This window comes from Lissotriton vulgaris, chromosome 2_1 (assembly GCF_964263255.1).
Source record: "Lissotriton vulgaris chromosome 2_1, aLisVul1.2, whole genome shotgun sequence".
Taxonomy (NCBI): Eukaryota; Metazoa; Chordata; class Amphibia; order Caudata; family Salamandridae; genus Lissotriton; species Lissotriton vulgaris.
In genome coordinates, this window is record NC_141687.1 from 323,511,482 (window position 1) to 323,529,463 (window position 17,982).

A 17,982-nucleotide genomic window follows, 5' to 3' on the forward strand; every position below is an offset into this window, starting at 1 on the left:
CTAACACCCTTTATTAGCCTGACACTGAGAGCTATCTTTTTTCACAAGGAACAATACTGACCTTGTTGCATCCTTGCTCATCCTTGATCCGCTGGTATTTTGAGAAGTGCTGTGGCATACCCAGGGGTACCTCGGGCAGGCTGGCAACCACACCAGAAGTGCTGCTTGACTGTTAACTGCAGTACAAAAGGGGGTGGTGATGGACGGAGCATCTGTTTCAATCAAACACTCACACCCAGTCAAAAGATCTGGGTTTATTCCATCACCGTTCTTTAGCCCACTCTGCCACCCCAGTTCAGACATGGCTATATGCAAATCAGTCTGACCCTGTGCCTCATGGGAACATTCCAGCCCGAACTGCCAAGCCATGTCTTCCCTGGACCGGAAACAAGCTTCCGAGGACCGGTTTCTGGCATTCCAGTCGTCTTCAGCCCGGCTTGCTTGAATCCAGGGGCAAAATGAGCAAGGGACTCACTTTTGGCCGCCATAAGTGTGGCAGGGTATGCTCAGACGTGAGGCCCTTGCTCACTTTGCCACTGAGTTCAAGCAAGCCGGACTGAAGACGGCTGTAATGCCAGAAACCTGTCCTCGGAAGCTTGTTTCCAGTCCAGGGAAGACATGGCTTGGCAGTACGGGCTGGACTGTTCCCATGAGGCACAGGGTCAGACTAATTTGCACATAGCCACGTCTGAACTGGGGTGGCAGAGTGGGCTAAAGAACGGTGATGGATTAAACTCAGATCTTTGACTGGGTGTGAGTGTTTGATTGATTCAGATGCTCCGTCCATCACCACCCCCTTTTGTACCGCTTAACTGTTAACTGGCACAGGAGTCTTGAGATCGAATTTAAACCTGAAGTTATTTCTTTCTGCATAGGATATTTACTCACAGGTGCACACTGCATTAGATAGACATTGCACGTCTATTGTTTTTGTGCAATGCACAGAATATATATGCACATACTTGACTTTCTGCTTTGGAGTAATATTGCTCCTGAATATTCAGGGACAATGTAATGTTTTATTAGTGTGCCATCCATGCTTTCAAAAGGCTCTTTAACCAAAATATTTGAAAAATAGGGCCACAGAATGCACATAGAGCCCATTTTAAACAAAAACATTTCTTTTCGGCTGAGAACCTTCCCCCTATTTCGAACCCGTCAGCTCCGCATCAACCTCATAGAGAGGGGTGGATTCCTTTATTATGCTCGCTCACACAGGTTAACGGGGGTCTGAATTTAACATTTTTGCCAGGGCTGGTTTCCATCTTAGCCTTTGCACATATTGTTCAGTATTTTTGCTTTTTTCCAGTGCACACTATTTCTTAGATTATCATAATTCAAGCAGGTGGATTTACAGGCCCACCCCTTGAGAAGCACTAATATGGGAACGGATCTGTTTTTGAATAAAAGTCTTTGATGAGCTGAGTAGCCCAAGTATTGTAAGTCTGTGTATGTGAAGAGGTGCTGGCACTTGTAGTTTCATTCGAGGGGAAGACATATTGTGGGCACTGGTAAGAGAGATAAGCTGCCTCCTCTTCTGAAGATGGCCACCACGTCATGATGTGGCTGTGTGCACACTCCTTTGACTTGGGCAGGACCATCACTGTCCACCATCGCTTCTGTCTCTTTTATCAGACAGTGCCAGCACTTCTAAGCAGGGCTGGAATGTGCACTTCACTGTGACGTTTCTAAACGTTGGATGGGACAGAACCAACCCTTTTCGGGCCACTCCTTAGAAAGGTCGATACGACTAGATCTGGAGAGTGTGTGAACTTCTTGAAGGGTGGTCTTCCTTGAATGGGACAGGATCAGTCCTTTTTAGCAACGCTGACAAAGCGATGGCATCTCTTTTAAATGAGACAAGACTTGCACTTCTCAGCAGATGGCTACACTTCAAATAAGCAGCGCCCGAACTTCTCAGAAAAGGCTCCTCCGGTACTTTCATGTTGTTTAATCCTAATTGACCTCCCCTGTTTTACACTCCTACGCCAGTGTGATGCATACTTGTCTGAAGTACCCCTGGTAGCATCACTGCGGGCTGCTCACATCAAAGCAGACACAGCACCCGCACAGTAGTAAATCAAATCAAATCAAATCAATCAAAAAGTTTATTGTTTCAGTTAATTGAAACCATAACAATGCATTTACTAAAACAGATACTATGATTTAAAAAAAAAGTATTTCCACCCTTTTTTTCCTAAAAGAATAAAACATATTATCAAGCATGATGTACAGTTTAGTAATTCTGGAGCATTAACTAGTCCCTGTATGGTGTACCTTCCAACGTTCTGGTGTTGTTCTGCGTTGTGTTCAGGATTGTGGTCTACTTCTGAGTTGGCCGTCTAATTTGCGTTTTGCGAGCAGGGCACCGGGTTACTTTTTAGAGCTTGTGCATGAGCTAAGAGAAACTTTATTAGTTGACAGTTCAGTGACGTGTCAGTTGGGTCCAGGATCTTAATGATTGCCGATCTGCATGTTCTTATGCCTCTAGTGTTCATTGCTTTTTTAAGGAAAGTGACTTGTGCTTGGGTAAGTTCAGACAAATACAGACAAGGTGGACAAAGTTCTTTTTACTGCACCCGCATAGTCTGCAGTTTTTGGGCCCGTCATGGACCCATTGTGGATGGAAGTTTACCCATACGCAGGGCCATTAATTGTAGTTTTCTGTGGGCCGAGAATGTAATAGTTAAGTATGGTGCTGTGGTTTGTGATTTGTAATTAGATATTACCATCCAAGCATGTTTTCTCATGCTGAAGGTGGTTTTGTCTACTAGCAGCAAGTGGAACTTTGCTGATTTGTTTATGACTTGCTTAAAGGCCGGTTAGGGCAGATTGATTTCCCAGAGTTCTCTTGTACAAGTGTCTGTTAGAGCCTTTTTTAGGTATTGGTTATATGGGGACTTTGCATCTTCCACTATTTCATCCCACAAAGCCTTGTTCAGTTCCGTGACTGCTATGTTTTATTTCAGGTTATACCATTGCTTGATGTTTGCAAACTTTCTTCCCAACGTTTTGTTTGTTACCCCAAATTCTAATCTGGTCTGCACTGGTAAAGCTCCCTGATGGATTTGGAAGACTGTTTTGTAGATTGCCACTTGTGCTTTGTTAAATAGATCTGAGTCTTTCCCATGGAGAGCCATGCTGCCATAGGATAGCGTAGATAGCGTTTTGGTTTTTATTGTTGCCAGTAGCGGTTTGAATGATGGCCCCTTGAGCTTTTATGATAAGGGCCTGAAGGAGAATGATAAGGCGTTTGCTCTCTGAGAAATGTAGGCTTTTTGTTGCAGGTGGTTGTGCCGGTTGTCGAAGTAGAACCCCAGGTGCTTGTAGTAAGATACTTCTTCAAGCTTTTTGCCCTCCAGTTGGAGTTGTTGATTGGCAGTCTGACGTCTGGTGATGAGCATTGTTTTGCTTTTTGTGATGTTTATCTCTAAGTTGTTATTAAGTATGAATTCCGACATTCCCGCAAGTGCCCTTTGTAAGCCGATCTTGGTTAGGCTCATCAAAACGACATTGTCTGCGTATGATAAGTGGGTTAAGGGCAGAGTACCTAATTTAGGTGGATGTGATATGATTTTGTTGAGCTCTGGCGTAAGGTCTGCCATGAAAAGATAGAAAAGATACGGGGCCAAGACACAACCTTGTTTGAGACCTTTGCTGGGTTTAACCTTTCTTGATAGGCTTGCTCCGTCTCCCAGTTTTACTCTCATCCATGTGTTGGAGTATAAGAGCAATATTCCTCTGAGTATTTTGTCCAGAACATTCCATCTGCGCAGTTTTCCCCATAGAATATTACGGTCCACGCTATTGAAGGCCGCCTTTAGGTCAATGAAGTAGAGATGCAACTGTTGTTTCCTTCAGATGTATTTGTCGGCTATAAGGAAAGTGATAGAATATTTGTTGTTGTCCCACACCCTTTCCTGAAGCCTGTTTGATTAAGCGGGATTCGTTTTGTACTGTCAGACCAAGTGGTCAGATCTTCCAAGAGTAGTGAGGCATAGTACTTCGCGTCTACGTCCAAAAGCACTATCACCCTGTAGCTCGCTGGGGATGTTTTGTCTCCACCTTTGAAAATCGGGGTAATTACTGAGCCTTGCCAGCTTGACAGGGATTTGGTTTTCCCTCTCTACTTCGTCGAACAGTTTTTTTTAGTTTTCCGCTCCAGAGGTCTGGGTCAGATTTGAAGATTATTGGGGGGGATTTGGACCAGGGGCCCCACTACCATGGCTCTTCTTACGTCTTCGTCACCGAAGCCTGGATGTCTGAGTGCGTCTACTGCCTTATAGCTCTCACTCGATTGTGCTTCTTCGTAGTGCGGTGTGAGCCGTTGGGCCGTTCCTGGTGCTAGAACTGCCCTCCGCTCTTCTCTCAAGTATATTTCTTCTATGTTGTACAGTGTGTGTCGTCCGCTGGTTGGAGAGCTGTTTGTTGTTTGTGAGGCCCTTCTGTCGTTGGTTAGTTGTTCCTCGCACTCCTTAGGAGACACTTGTGTCCTCTGCCTCCATTCTAGGTGTTTCGGAAGTGCTGTGTCTGTGAATCTCTTTGTTATTTTAGAGGCCCAATCGGCTTCCTGTACGCTTGCAGTAATAGGGTTTGGGGGATGGCTTAGCCCAGTTAATATTCTCCTAAAAACACACTTGAATTGGTATTTTTGCAGTGCAAAGTAGTTTTGCCCAAAAGTCATCCTTCCTTGTTCTTTTATGTTCGCACAATACCTTTTTGTATTTTTTCTTGAGGTTCTGTCTTTGATCCCAGTCTGTGCGCGACGTAGTTGTTTTTTTCAGAATCCTTGCATTTTTCCTTATTTCTAACTTAAGTTTAACCAGTTCCGTTGAAAGTGGCTTATTGTAATTTGATGCCCGAGCTTTCTTGTGTGCGACTGACATAATTGTTGTTAGCTCTTCTGTGAAACTCTTCCAGTTCTGGATCTGTTTGTGTGCTTGTTTCACTTTTATTTATTTATTTATTTATTTATTTATTAATCTTATAAGCGCGACAGCTACCCGTAAGGGTTTCCCGGCGCTGAATGACAGTAGTAGCAGAATACAGTCCAGAGGGAAATTATTGGACAAAAAGCCAGGTCTTTACGGCTTTACGGAAGCAGATGTGACAGTGCTCCATACGCAAATTCAAGGGAAGGGAGTTCCAGAGTTTGGGTCCTAAGGTGGCAAAAGAGCGACCACCCACTCTGGAAAGCCTGAACTTAGGAACACAGAAAAGGTGTTGGGAAGAAGAACGGAGAGAACGTGCAGGTACATAAAGTTTAACAAGGGACTGGAGATAGGAAGGGGTGACTCCAATTTTGATCTTGTGCATAAAGCACAATGCTTTGAACTTTACCCGATTGTCAAGGTTGAGCCAATGCAGTTCCTTAAGACGCTCCGTAATATGTTTCTGTTTTTATTCTCTGAATTTTTTCTTGAAGCTCTTTAATATTGTCTGTTGACCACTTCAGTCACTTCAGGTTGGTTGATAGCGAGCTGTCTTCAATTATTCTACTGTTTTGATGTTTAATAGGCTTTAAGTTGAAGTAGATGTGCTGGTATGAGCGGTCGCTTTTTGTCGTGAATTCAATTGAGAACTGTTGTAAGAGGGGCAGTAGTGAGAGTGATACTACTGTGTAGTCGAGCCTAGATAGTGAGGTCCCTCCAAGATGAGTGTATTTTGGAGGATAATCTTCTGGCGTTCTTCCATTTAGGATCCGCAGGCCCAGGTAATCCAGAATTGTTACCAGTTGTTGCCCTACTGGGTCGTGGCGCTCTGGTTTAAGCTGGTATTGGGGTTTCACATTCCAGAATTCATGATCAGCTGCTAGATTGTCGTCCTCTTCTGCAGTGTGCATTAAGTTTGAATTAAAATCACCTGTTAAGATGATTTCCCAAAAAGGGGTATTTTTTCGTATGGCGTTAATCTGGTTATTAGGTGGTTTAGCTGGGCTTGCTTCTTTCTCGCGTGTGAATGGATGTAGATGTTTACTAGCAGTACATGGGCCCCTCTGCCGGGAAGTGACAGTTTTATAAGTTGCATGTTTGGCCCGTTTGGGGCTATTTCCTTGCACCTAATGTTGGTGTCTGTCACTACATAGATTGATAGCCCCCCTTTTGGGCGACCATACTTGCTGCTTTATTCTGCTGGAGTGCCGAAGTGAGTGTACTCAACAAGCGGCCGTTCCTTTTGTGCCCATGTCTCTTGTAAGGCGATTATGTCGCATGATACCCAGTTTCGGAGGGGGCATCCGTCTTCTAGCCATTTCCTGGCACCGGCTATGTTCCATGATATTAAATGGAGAGTGCCTTGACAGTTGTTCATTGGCTGTTTGTGGCAGGGTCAATTATCTTTCTCCTTGTTCAACGTTCCGGCTAACCAGCTCCAGCGGTCTATTGTACCTTGTGTGTTTTCTCGTTTTCCTGGGTTATCCACGCTGTGTTTTGCCGGTGGTGGGCTGTACCCTCTTGCATTCCGAAGTACTGAGTGTACCTGTTCCTCTTTCTATGGCGTGCTTCTGACTTTTCCCTTCACCACCAGTGGTTCCCTGAGTGGACCTGGGTAGTGTGGTTTCGTTGGTCTGGAGACTCTTATGCCCCATGTGTCGAATTGTTGCTTGTAGGTCATTATTAGCTGAATGATCCCCTCCGTTTGCCATGTCGTAAGGGTTTGTTCCAACGTCTTGTTGTGATCTAGCTTACAAAATTCTACTGAGAGTAGATGGGCAGAGTTTAGGTGTTGTAGCCCTTGGATGTTTGCAAACAGTTTAAGTATGTTGTCCCTATTTAGTGTGTCGTGCAACCCCTGAGATTCATATTCTGGAGTTAGTAGCAGCTGTTGGAGGTGTTTTTCATCCTTCCTAATCCAGCAGCTGTAACTCGCTTCGTGGTCTGTCCTGCGTAGTTCTGTCGTGGTGGGTGTTTGTGTTAAATGCTTTCCGTTATTCGGGTTGGTGCTTGTTTTGACGTTTTGTAGTGTAATTGTTAACGGTGACCTAACGGCCTGGTTGTTCTCTTTCACAATTACACTGTTGGTGCTATTTTCGGGAATTCGTTCCCTCATGTGGGTTGCCGGTGCACCTTCCCAGGGGGCTGCTTTTCCCTTGTTGTTTATATTTACACTTCGGCCTCCATGGAGTAGAACAATCTTTATAGCTGAGGTCAGGAGTGGGCTTTTAAGTGTCCCACGTGGGGATTTCTTGGTTTCATTGCCTTGCGGGGTTTTTGTAGTATTAGGGGTTTCCTCTTGGTTATTGCCAGGGCGTTCAGGATGGGTTCGATCCTTGTTCCCTCGTACCTTGTTTTGTGTTTTACTCTGTTGAGGGTTTAATGTCTCTTTACCCGGTGAGGTACATGTTGTTCCTTCCATCCGCTTTTCCAGTTTGACACAGGGTTTGGGCCCACGCTGCATCCGCGCAGTAGTAGTTTTCCTCCACAAACCAAGCAAGCACAGCACAGACATTAGCAGGGTAAATTCACTCACAAGCACCAAGCACAGCAGAGGTGACAGCAATGCAGGGAAACGGGAGATTCCAGGACTGTAAGGAGGATGAACATAGGACCAACACACGTCGTCATACAAATGCGTCTTCTTAGATAAAATTTGCCTTTCTGAAAAACAAACTTTCAGCAGACTCTTTACAACCTTCACTGGCACAGTGTATTGGTTGCAGAAGTGGCCAGTCACACTGATTCTTTGTGCGCTTTTGTAACCTTCACACATGTCACTTTTTCCTCCTGTAATGCACCGTTTGCTACCTCTCGTATTTTGTTTGCTCATGATTGTCACTTTTGCCTCATGTAATGTAATGTTTGCTTTTGTAATTTGTTCACTTGTAATGTTCTCATGTGTCAGTTCTGTTCCTATTGTGAAGCGCTCTGACACCTTAGGGTAAAGTCCGCGCTATATAAAAACCCATAAATAAATAAATCTCTTGTCCCCGCAGCTGACCAGCCAGAGGGATCCTTGCAGAGGGGCGTCCAGGGCCTGCTCCAGCCAGTCATGCAGCGCCTTTTCACCGGTAAGAAGTGAGCACGTCACAGGACCTCCAGCCCAGTGGGACTCTGAGTAGTAACATGGCACATGTGTTCCCCTCAAAAGCTACGAGCAAGCACCCTCGATTGGCCAGGCAGCTCGAGTTTAGAAGCATGTCTTCAGAGAGCCCATGGTACACAAGGTTTACCACTGCCTTTCCAAAATTACTTCTTCCCAGATTACGGGTCATTTCAGTGAGGTTTGGAGTGATGTTAACAGTTTATGGTAGAATTGACAATCCGTGCACTTACTGCAGCTGTTTTGCATAGTGTCAAGAGAGGAAACTCTCTCCTGTGTTGGGGGAAGTTGTTCAATCTGACTCATTTGAAAGAGACTTCGGGTATCAAGTGGGGTTTTTGCTAATCAGGAAGGAAGGTTCGGTGAAGTTCAAGGGGCCTTTGGCTGTCCACACACGCGGGCCTTTGTCCCCTTTGTGTCCCCGCTCTGCCCATGGCCAGGCATTTTATGTGTTTTTAACCGATCTTTATCTCACAATATGCAACAGGAAGCAATGACTAACACAGCGGACACGGTGGATTATGCTTCACGACCGAGTGAGCCCAGTGTTAATGCGGCCATCGTGTCCTTCACTCCATTTCAGTAAATAGAATTGAAGGGTTAGACACGCACCAACAAAAGTTGAAAATATTGCAAAGTTGTCGCGTGCTGCTGGGGCTTCGCTCTCTGAACCTAGGAGCGTGTGGGAGAAGTATCAAAATTGCAAATCCAGAGTTGGAATTGTCCCCCTACACACAGCGTTCAAAATACCCCACCAAGATTATAATAAATTGAATCCAAATCAAAAGGTTAGTCCATTATTGATTTAATCTCATTAATGGTTTCAAAAGTTAATTCATGGATAGTAGATTAAATGTATCATTCAATGTCCAAAATGCTTGAATTGTAAATCCCTATGCATTTCGGGCTGTTCAGTGAGCCCTTCGTCAGGGAAAATCTAAAATGAAAAACAAATGGACGGTCTGATAAATCGAAAATATATCCCCATTTGGTATATCATGAACATAGTACTGAATCAATCATAATTTCAAACAAGCACTGGTGTTGCCAATAGGTCTCGCAGTAGGAAAGTTTGAGCTATTGGTTTTCTAAATGACATTTTATTTTTTTGTTTTGTGATTTACAATGCCCATACTTTTAACTTTTGGTATTAAGAAAGTTTGAGCAATTGGTATTGTAAATGACACTTTTTTAATCTATGTGTTGGTTTTGAAAATAGCACAATTAATAGCTTTGTCAGTTACAATGTCAATAGTTTTAACTTTCGCAAATGTGACACCTATAGCATTAGTAATGCAATGTGTGTTGTATTTACGTGACTTAGATGTATTGATATTACAAATAACAATGGCTTTTAATTTTGTAAATAATTAATACTTAAATAAAAGTTATTGTAATTTATAATGGCAATAGCTTAAACGTTTGTAAATAAATGTTGTGAAGATTATGTTCAGTGTATTTTATTGTGACGAAAATCAAAGAACATTGCATTTGCACCTACACACACATATGTGTTGTAGCACTGAGTGGTGTGAGGGTGTGAGGGTGAGGGGGTGTGAGGGTGAGGGTGAGTGGGTGTGTGAGTGTGTGAGGGTGAGTGAGGGGGTGTGAGGGTGAGAGTGTGTGAGGGAGGGTGTGAGGCTGAGTGAGGGTGAGAGGGTTGTGAGGGGGGGTGAGGATGAGGGGGTGAGTGAGGGTGAGGGGGTGTGAGAGTGGGTGAGGGTAGGTGAGGGTGTGACGGTGGGTGAGGGTTTGTGAGGGTGAGAGGATGTGAGGGTGTGTGATGAATAAAAAAAATATAAAATAAAATACATTTGTATGCGCTTGCACAAAGGCAATACAAAAATGCTCAATGCATAATGGCACGTTTGCATAAAGCAGAAAGTAAAGTCAGACATCAGCGAAGTAGCCATCTTTAAAGACAAAAGTATAGCCTTCTGATAAATGTAGTAACAACCAAAACATGCAGTTTTAGGAGGAGGCCTGTAGGTCTACCCAACCTGAGCCCATTATGGATACATATAGCAAAGAATTTTTAAGCCTATGAGACAGGGAGGTGGGGAGCTCATGAATGGTAGCTTGAACAGTAGTTTTGCTAGTGGAAATTAGAAGCAGAGGAATGATTTTATGAAGCATGCAAAGATAGAAGAAGCAGGAGAGGCCCAAATTGTCTCCCCTCCTGTAGTTCAGAGAAAAGATGAAGAAGCATCTCTTAAGGAGCATTACATCCACACTTAATAAAGCCCACTTGTTACTCACCCATTGGTAACGACAGTGGTGGTGGTTGATTTTGGAAAGAGGTGAGACGTAATACTTGCCCCAAATTCCAGGAAGCAGATAAAGTGACCCAGTCAGCTTTTTCTGGAAGATATTGGGGTATACTCGGGTGTGGGGCCAAATAGTAAATTTTAATTCACAATTTCACAAACAGTTGCTTGAAAGTCATAGGCTATGACAGGGCACTGTTTAAAATAATCAAGTACTTTCATGGTGTATAAATACTATGTAACCTGGTGCCTCCCAGTAGTTGACTCCATTATTGTCAAAATGTGCAGGGGGTGTGCCTCCATATGTCCACTGCAGCAAAATCAGCATTTTGTCAAGTTGCCCCATTGACATGGGTTTCGTCTTATGCCAACAATGACATGAAATATGCCCATGCCAGAGTGTTGCCTTTGATGCCACCTATATATCACGGGTGACAAATGTAAAAATGTACCTCTGGTATGTCAAGGTCAGCATTTTCTGATGTTTACCATTCAACTCCCACTTCCCATAGTTGCCCTCCCTAATAATGGCAAGGTTTACCTCCGGTATGTCACCACAGGTGCCTCGTATGCCAAGAATGATCTCTAGTGTGCTAGTGCCAGCACTTTGCCGTCAGTGCCCCGTATGCCATTGCTCCAGCTTAGCCAAGGTCGCTCCAACTGGCTTTGCCAGTGTTTGTTTGTAGTGCTTCTTTTGGTCAGCGCTCGAGTGAGTCCATCAAACCTATTTGCTTTGCCAATATGTTTTTATGTACCACTTATTTTCATTGCTAGTGTCGATTCTGTGCACCGTACACAACAGCTGTACTATACACTAATTTGAGGATATTTTAGTTTAAGGACATCGAAAGGACGAAAAACTGAGTTGGCCTAGCCGGATATTTCGAAATCATCGCTTGCGGATTATCCAGATGCCGGCAGGGGGCGCGAAAGTCACTCAGTCAACGCATTTCTCTGAATTGTGCTCTCCTTAAACCGCCCTCGTGTGCTGTCAGCAGGTGGCTCACAGTTGGTTTGCGGCATTTGTTGATTAGCAACTGCCGCTGCTTAATGCTCTCAGTGACTCTATTGAAGCCCAGGCATCGGAGTCATTCATCATGGAACATACGCGCCTGGTGTTCACGAATGCACTCTGTAAGCCAAAGCCGCCAGCTGCAGCGCTGAACATGTGCAATATTCAAGGAGAAATCCGCCTCTATTTGCTCATTCGCCGTCGAGGCTCGGCTCCTCGGCTGTGAAGCATCTTCAACTGGATGTGAGGGAGGCTGGGCCAGATGTGAAATAAATGGAATATTATATGACGAAGACCGGTTCATCTTCCCTGCTCTCTTGTGCTTTTCATAATATAGACCGATATTAGACTTATATGTTTTATTTCTTTTTAATTCGCTGCTCTACAGTCATGCGCAGGCTGAATATTCAACAGGCCCGTACTGAAAAATATATGCTATGAGTTCTTTTTAATCTAGCAAATATAATAAAAGAGAGGCTGGAAACGAGGGGCATATGAACAGGTAGTAGAGGAGACAATGGGATGGGAACTGGGTAAGGCAGGAATGGGGACGCAGAAAAAGAACACCAGGGAGAAAGCAGGAGAAGGAATATGTCGAGTATTGTTTACGTAAAGACATGAAAGGTGAGGGACTGCAAATGGACGGAATGAGGTAAACAAAGAACAAGAGCGGCCGGGAAACTGAAAGTACGGCCGGCCACCGGCCAGCCATGAATAATTAGGAGAGGAGAAGCCGCAGAGCACACGCTGGGAGAAGCCCTTTGATGTGGTGGCGGCCGTGAAAAAATGCAATTAGGAGGGAGGGAGGGAGGCTGATGCGCGTGCTTGTTTGGTCACGTGATTCACGGGAACTCAAAGAAAACCGCACGAAAAAACCCTTGGTTTCACGAGTATTTTGAGCACTTGAATTCTTGCCATTTTTCATTTCTTCGGAATGGAAAAGGCGAGACCTAAAAACACAGTTGATAATCAACATCATTATGAGCCATGTGCTTCAAAGTTGAGTCAAACGGAATAATACAAAATGCATTAAATTACAAAACGAAATATGTTAAAAAACGAGTGTAAGCGAAAATAGGTAGTGCATGTGCGTGAAAAACGCGGTACTGACATTAAGCGTGAGAGTAGTCTAAGTCGGAAAAGCCCAAAGAGTATACGAAGTAGTGTCAGTAAGGTAACGAGTAGAGATCCCCCAAGGGTGAATATGAGCGATATTGCAGTTAGTACCTACTTCAAGCATTCAATTGGGACAGTCAAACTGCCATTCGGGTGCCATGCGGCTAGCATTCTGGTGAATATGAAAAGCAAGTGTGCGAGTAACATAGCAGGTTAATAAATATAGAAAGTGGACTGCGGATGTGAAAGTGTGGCGGACAACTTGAAAGGGTGAAAAAGTCAACAGTGGAAGATGTCGAACAGAGATAGAAAATGTGTGGTAAAAGTGTATAGCGGGTGAAAGAGATATGAAGTACATGTAAGATAATTCAGTAAGCCAAAACAAGTCAAAAAATACAAAGAACAATTGTAATGTTGATAGTACAGTTCATAGGTAGCAAAGAAATTCTATTCTATCATTGAGCCCAGTGGGCTGCATCGTGCACAGGTATCTAATCCAAAAGTTCTCTCTTTGGAGCAGTTTATCCTTCATGTTCATGGTAGTTGTAGGTTGTACGTTTTCAAGTACAGTAAACTTAAGTTGTGCAACATTGTGTCTATTTTCAGTGAAATGTGATGCAACGGTGGATTTCATGTTGCTGGTTCTGATGTTGCTTTTATGTTCCAGAATTCTTGTCCGAATTTTGCGTTCAGTGTGCCCTACGTAGCAGAGGCCACAAGGGCATTTAAGCAAATAAATCACATTGTTGGTATTGCACGTGGCGTTCACCTTCAATTTGATGGGATTCCCTTTCATTGGATGGTTTAATGTATTACCCTTGATTATATTGTTACAATTGCTACAGTTGTAGCACGGCTGTATTCCTTTATATGTGTCATGAGGTTTGAGGTGTTTGGGGTGACTTAGTATGTCTTTGAGGTTAGATCCACGAGTATAAGAGAAAATTGGAGGTTGTTCAAACAGACCTTGAAAGTCTGATTCTCTGCTGAGGAGTTGCCAATGTTTTAAGATGATTTTGCGATATTTAGTGCTTAATGTGGAATATTTAGAAACCACAATCATGCGTCAGTAGTATCACGTAGATAAGTAGGAGTGGTGGTGACCACAGGTTGTAGATGCTTGTCTAACAGTTTACCTACAGGCTCGTGGATACTGCCCCTGGTGGATACAATGGGCCTGAATGGTGGGTTGTTGAGGTTCTTATGCACCTTCGGTAGCATGTACAATGATGGCGTTCTAGGATTGTTCTGTGTTAAGAATCTCTTGGTTTTATCCGTGATGATATTTTGTTCCAGAGCTTTTTGAAGAATGTTCGATAGGTGGTCCTTGAATTCTTCAGTTGGATCGTATGTTAATGGTGCATAAGTGTTGGTATCCGTGACATGGTGGTGAACTTGGAGATCATAGAATGTTCTGTCCATCATCACCAGTGCGCCGCCCTTGTCGGCGTTCTGGCATATGATGTTAGGGTTGTCCGCTAGTTTTTGAAGAATGTTGAGCTCTTTCATGGTAAGATTGCTATGTTTCAGTTTGGGTTGGAAAGTCAGTGATGTAATGTCCTGTTTGACCAAACTCTCAAAGGTGTCGATAATCTTATGGCTCACAGGAGAATCTCATCTTGTTGTGTAGTGACATTGGTCACGTTTTCAAAGTAATGTCTTAATCGAATGTTTCGCATGAGTTTGAAAAAACTGATCTCTAACTCCAGAGTGTTTGACTTGGTAGTTGGCACAAACGATTGACCTTTTTGCAGGATTTTGAGTTCCAGATTGGAAAGTTCATAAGAAGAGATGTTTATGACGAGGTTGTTAAATTCTGTTATTTCTTCTTGCCCTTTTTGTCCTTTTTCTCGGGTTCTTTTGTTTTTCTACTATTTTTGCCCCGCTGGGCTCTTCCTGATCGTCTGTGCTCACCCCTAAAAAAGAGACCGCAGGCTCTGCTGTGTTGCTGGTTGAGGCAGTGGTTGTGGGTTGGGTTGGTGTCTTCTGGGTGCGTGACTCACCTTCAGAAGAAGAGGTGTCAGTAGCAGAGTAGGTAGTAGTATTGAATAACCAATTAGAAAAATATACTCAAGACATACATGAACGGAAGATACGGAAGTATAAGAGAGATACTATAGACTACAAACTCGGCGAGGTGTACACCTGGGCCGAAGTGTACGCCCGCTAACGCCAACACAAACCATACAATCCCTACTCTGCTACTGACACCTCTTCTTCTGAAGGTGAATCACGCACCCAGAAGACACCAACCCAAGCTCACATCGTAGGAGAGAGTAGGAGAGAGTACAGGAGTCAATCCAAGATTGGTCAAGTTGGATTGTGTACAAGAAATTAACGGAAACTCGCTTTTGGGGGGATTGAGTTTAAAGTGATGATTAGACATCCATCTTTGAATGTTCTTCAGTTTGTGGGAGGAGAACAGAGAAATATAATGTGGAGGCAAAAAGAAAGTCTTAAGAATCACTTTGATTGGGGCGTGGCCAGCAGCATGGCCGAGTGAGATGCGCTTTCGCCAAGTTCTGGCAGAAAGCACCATCTGACACTTAATCCGGTGATTCTCAGGCCCGGAGAACACATGTACTTGCCTCTCTGGAGTTGGGGTGTATCCTGGCGACATCCGTGAAAGACTTGGAGGGCCGTACAGACTCTTATCTGGCTGATTTGAACCTTGGGCGGTGACCGCACGGACGCGCTCAAAATGGCACCGTTGCGGAGCTGAGGCGGCTCGGTGAATCCCCAGACACAAGACCGTTGACACCCGGGGACACGCCTCAGGAGGTTTGTCGACCTTTGTTCCCCCTTCACAAGCCAGCTAAAGGTGTGTCGCAGGTGGCAAACGTGCCCGGAATGGAGCGGCCCTCCCGTCCTGCGCCTTCGTAAGAGCTGCGGGAGCTCCGATCCCTGAGAAGACCAAGCAAAGACTGACGGAACCTCAGAGCAATACAGGGCTGCGCCGGGCGTTGCGGAGCCGCGGCGGGGACATCAAACACAGGTGAGCCAGGCAGTGGAGAGGTGCCGTCCCACCCAGTGGTGAGGCCTGCGAACCGAGACCCCTGTAACCCAGAGGACCGCCATGCCACTTAGGCCCATCAGGCCTGCGAAGCTGCAGGGGGGGGCGCGGCCCTCGGGTCCCTGCGGGAGGGCCCCTGCCCTGGGACTTGCCTGGACTCGGTTTCACCGCTGTTGCTGTAGCCCCGCATCAGAGAGCAACCTTACTGGGGTGCTGGATTGCCAGACCGAGGCCTTGCGTCTGGTATGCGGCCCCATCGCTGACTTCTGCACAGAGAGTGGCCCTGAGGGAACGGCAGGGGGCCAGTGCCTGGTGCGGGGTCTCCATGCCCCCCATTGACTTCTGAAAGTGACAAACCTGCTGGGGGAGATCCCAATGAAACTTTGCTGCCCTGGACCGGCACTGACCACGCCAGCTGTAGGGGCCAGTTCTTCAGTGAGCTCGAGGAAGACCTCAATTGTATTTCTGGAGGTCCATATACATCTGAGCACCCAGCCAGAGCGCCTTGCCACTGGAGGTAGTGTAGGGGGAACACTTGAGATGGAAAAGTGAGGTCTTGGCCCGCCTGCTTTCTGCTGATCGGACCCGCTTCCCCCAGTACTGCACAGCACCCCTACACACTCTCTCCTAGCCAAACCAACCATGGGCAAGGGCAGGGACCCGAAACTACCAAAAATGGACTGCTACACCAAGGTCAAACCACCCCCCGCCCCCTCTCCCGGTGGAACAACCAGCCACCCGCACAGACACGGATACTCTCCTCCAGGTGATCTACTCTTCCAGGATGGCGCTCAATGGGAAAATAGGTGCAGTGGGCACAGAAGTGATGCTCCTAAAGGCAGGATTTACGGAACCTGGCGGCCAGGGTCACGGAATCAGAGACCAGACTGGAGAGGCTTAAGATACCCTGCAAGATCTGCGCAAGGGAATGATAGACCTACAGCCCTCCCATAAAGACTTAAATTGGCGTGTAGGTGATGTGGAAAACAGGGCAAGACAAAATAACCTCCGATTTGTGGGCTTCAGAGAAGGAATTGAGGGGTCAAGCATGTCGGACTTTCTCCACTCTTGGCTCCTGCGCATATTCCCAAAGGACAAATTCTCTGCCTGCTTCTTCATAGAGCGAGCCCATAGGGCATTGATGGCCACCAGGGTTCGATTCCCGGCGCGGCAGGTTTCTGGACCAGGGTCAGCGGACTCGATAATTCTCTCGCCTCGGTGCCCACTCTGATCAGCGATCACACTCGGCAACTCTGGGCATTAGCTTGCCTCATCTTCACTAACGGCCCTACCAGACCGCCGGGGATGCCTGGTCTCACCCTGGAGATACCCATTAAGGGACCATCTCTCAGGGAAGCCAGGAAGGGTTTCGCAGCGGTCGAAGCGCCTTGGGACCCTCCGGGTAAGTAGTGCGCTATATAAATGCCTATACATTACATTATACATACATTATAGCCCGCTTCTTAAACTTTCTAGACAGGGACATGATCCTTAGAGAAGCCAGGAAACTCTGGGAGATCTGACATGAAAATGCACATATTATGATCTTCCCAGGTTACAGCAGAGAGGTGCAGAAGCAGAGGCGTACTTTCGACTCAGTGAAGGCAAAACTATGGGAACACAAGATTCAATACATGCTCCTCTTCTCGGCGAAAGTGAAAGTGGTATTCTTGGGAAGGTCTCACTTCTTCCAGACACTGGAGGAAGCATGGCAGTGGCTTGAGGACCGACCCGCGCTGGAGCGGCCGGAAATCTCATTGCGCCGTAACCAGTCCTCATCGGGGAATGCCCTACTGTCCCCTGGCCCTCAAAGATCACTGAGACCCCGAGGAGCCTGCAAAGACCGACTCAAGGAGGCAACCCCGTATGCACTGAGGGGTACTAACAGAACCCGAAGACACAGTGGCCGCTCGCTGGACTCTCGGCTTGGCTCGCACACTCTCTGTCTCCCTGACCATCCTGATCCAGATACAAAGTCCGAAACCAGAGACACCTCCTCTGGAGAGGAGGGTGAGGATGCACCCTCTTTCCACCCATTGGTGGCTGAAATAGTGGCAATGGAGCAGGACGCTGCAACAGACACCCTGGCTTCACAAGGGGAACCGCCAGACTCGCACTCGTGAACATGGGCTAGTGAGGTCGACCGTGGAATCAGACTTAGACTCCGGAGTATGCTGGTTGGGCACTCATCCCCCCTTGCTGCTCCACCTACTGGACCTGCGGAATGACCAGGGAACCCCACCACATCGCAGGCGAGAGGCTCGGAGTAGCCACAGACTTGGGCTCCACGCAGTCCTTCTCTTCTTTTTTCTCCTCGCTCTCCTTAGATTTTTCCCTTTCTGTTCATCATCCCTCTTTTCTAACAGAGTGTTTTTTCTTCGTTGGACCTCCTCTGTCTGTGGGGGACTTTCCTTCTGAGAACTACTGGGGCCGCTGCAAGAGTTTGAACTTGTAGCGTAAGTTAGGACTGGGGTGGGCGACAGACCTCCGCCACCCTAATGTACATCCTTGAGCGTCTGGCAGGGGGTGCGACAACG

The 17,982-nt window shown here is 46.0% G+C and overlaps 1 protein-coding gene across 1 annotated transcript in view; it reads left to right on the forward strand.

The window, feature by feature from the left end:
• LOC147730267 (uncharacterized) overlaps nucleotides 1-17,982 on the forward strand; it is a 545,933-nt gene that overhangs the window by 274,251 nt on the left and 253,700 nt on the right. Inside the window, exon 8 of the mRNA XM_086954056.1 lies at nucleotides 7,931-8,005. Coding sequence (XP_086810182.1) covers nucleotides 7,931-8,005 — 75 coding nt within the window. The remainder of the gene's footprint in view (nucleotides 1-7,930; nucleotides 8,006-17,982) is intronic.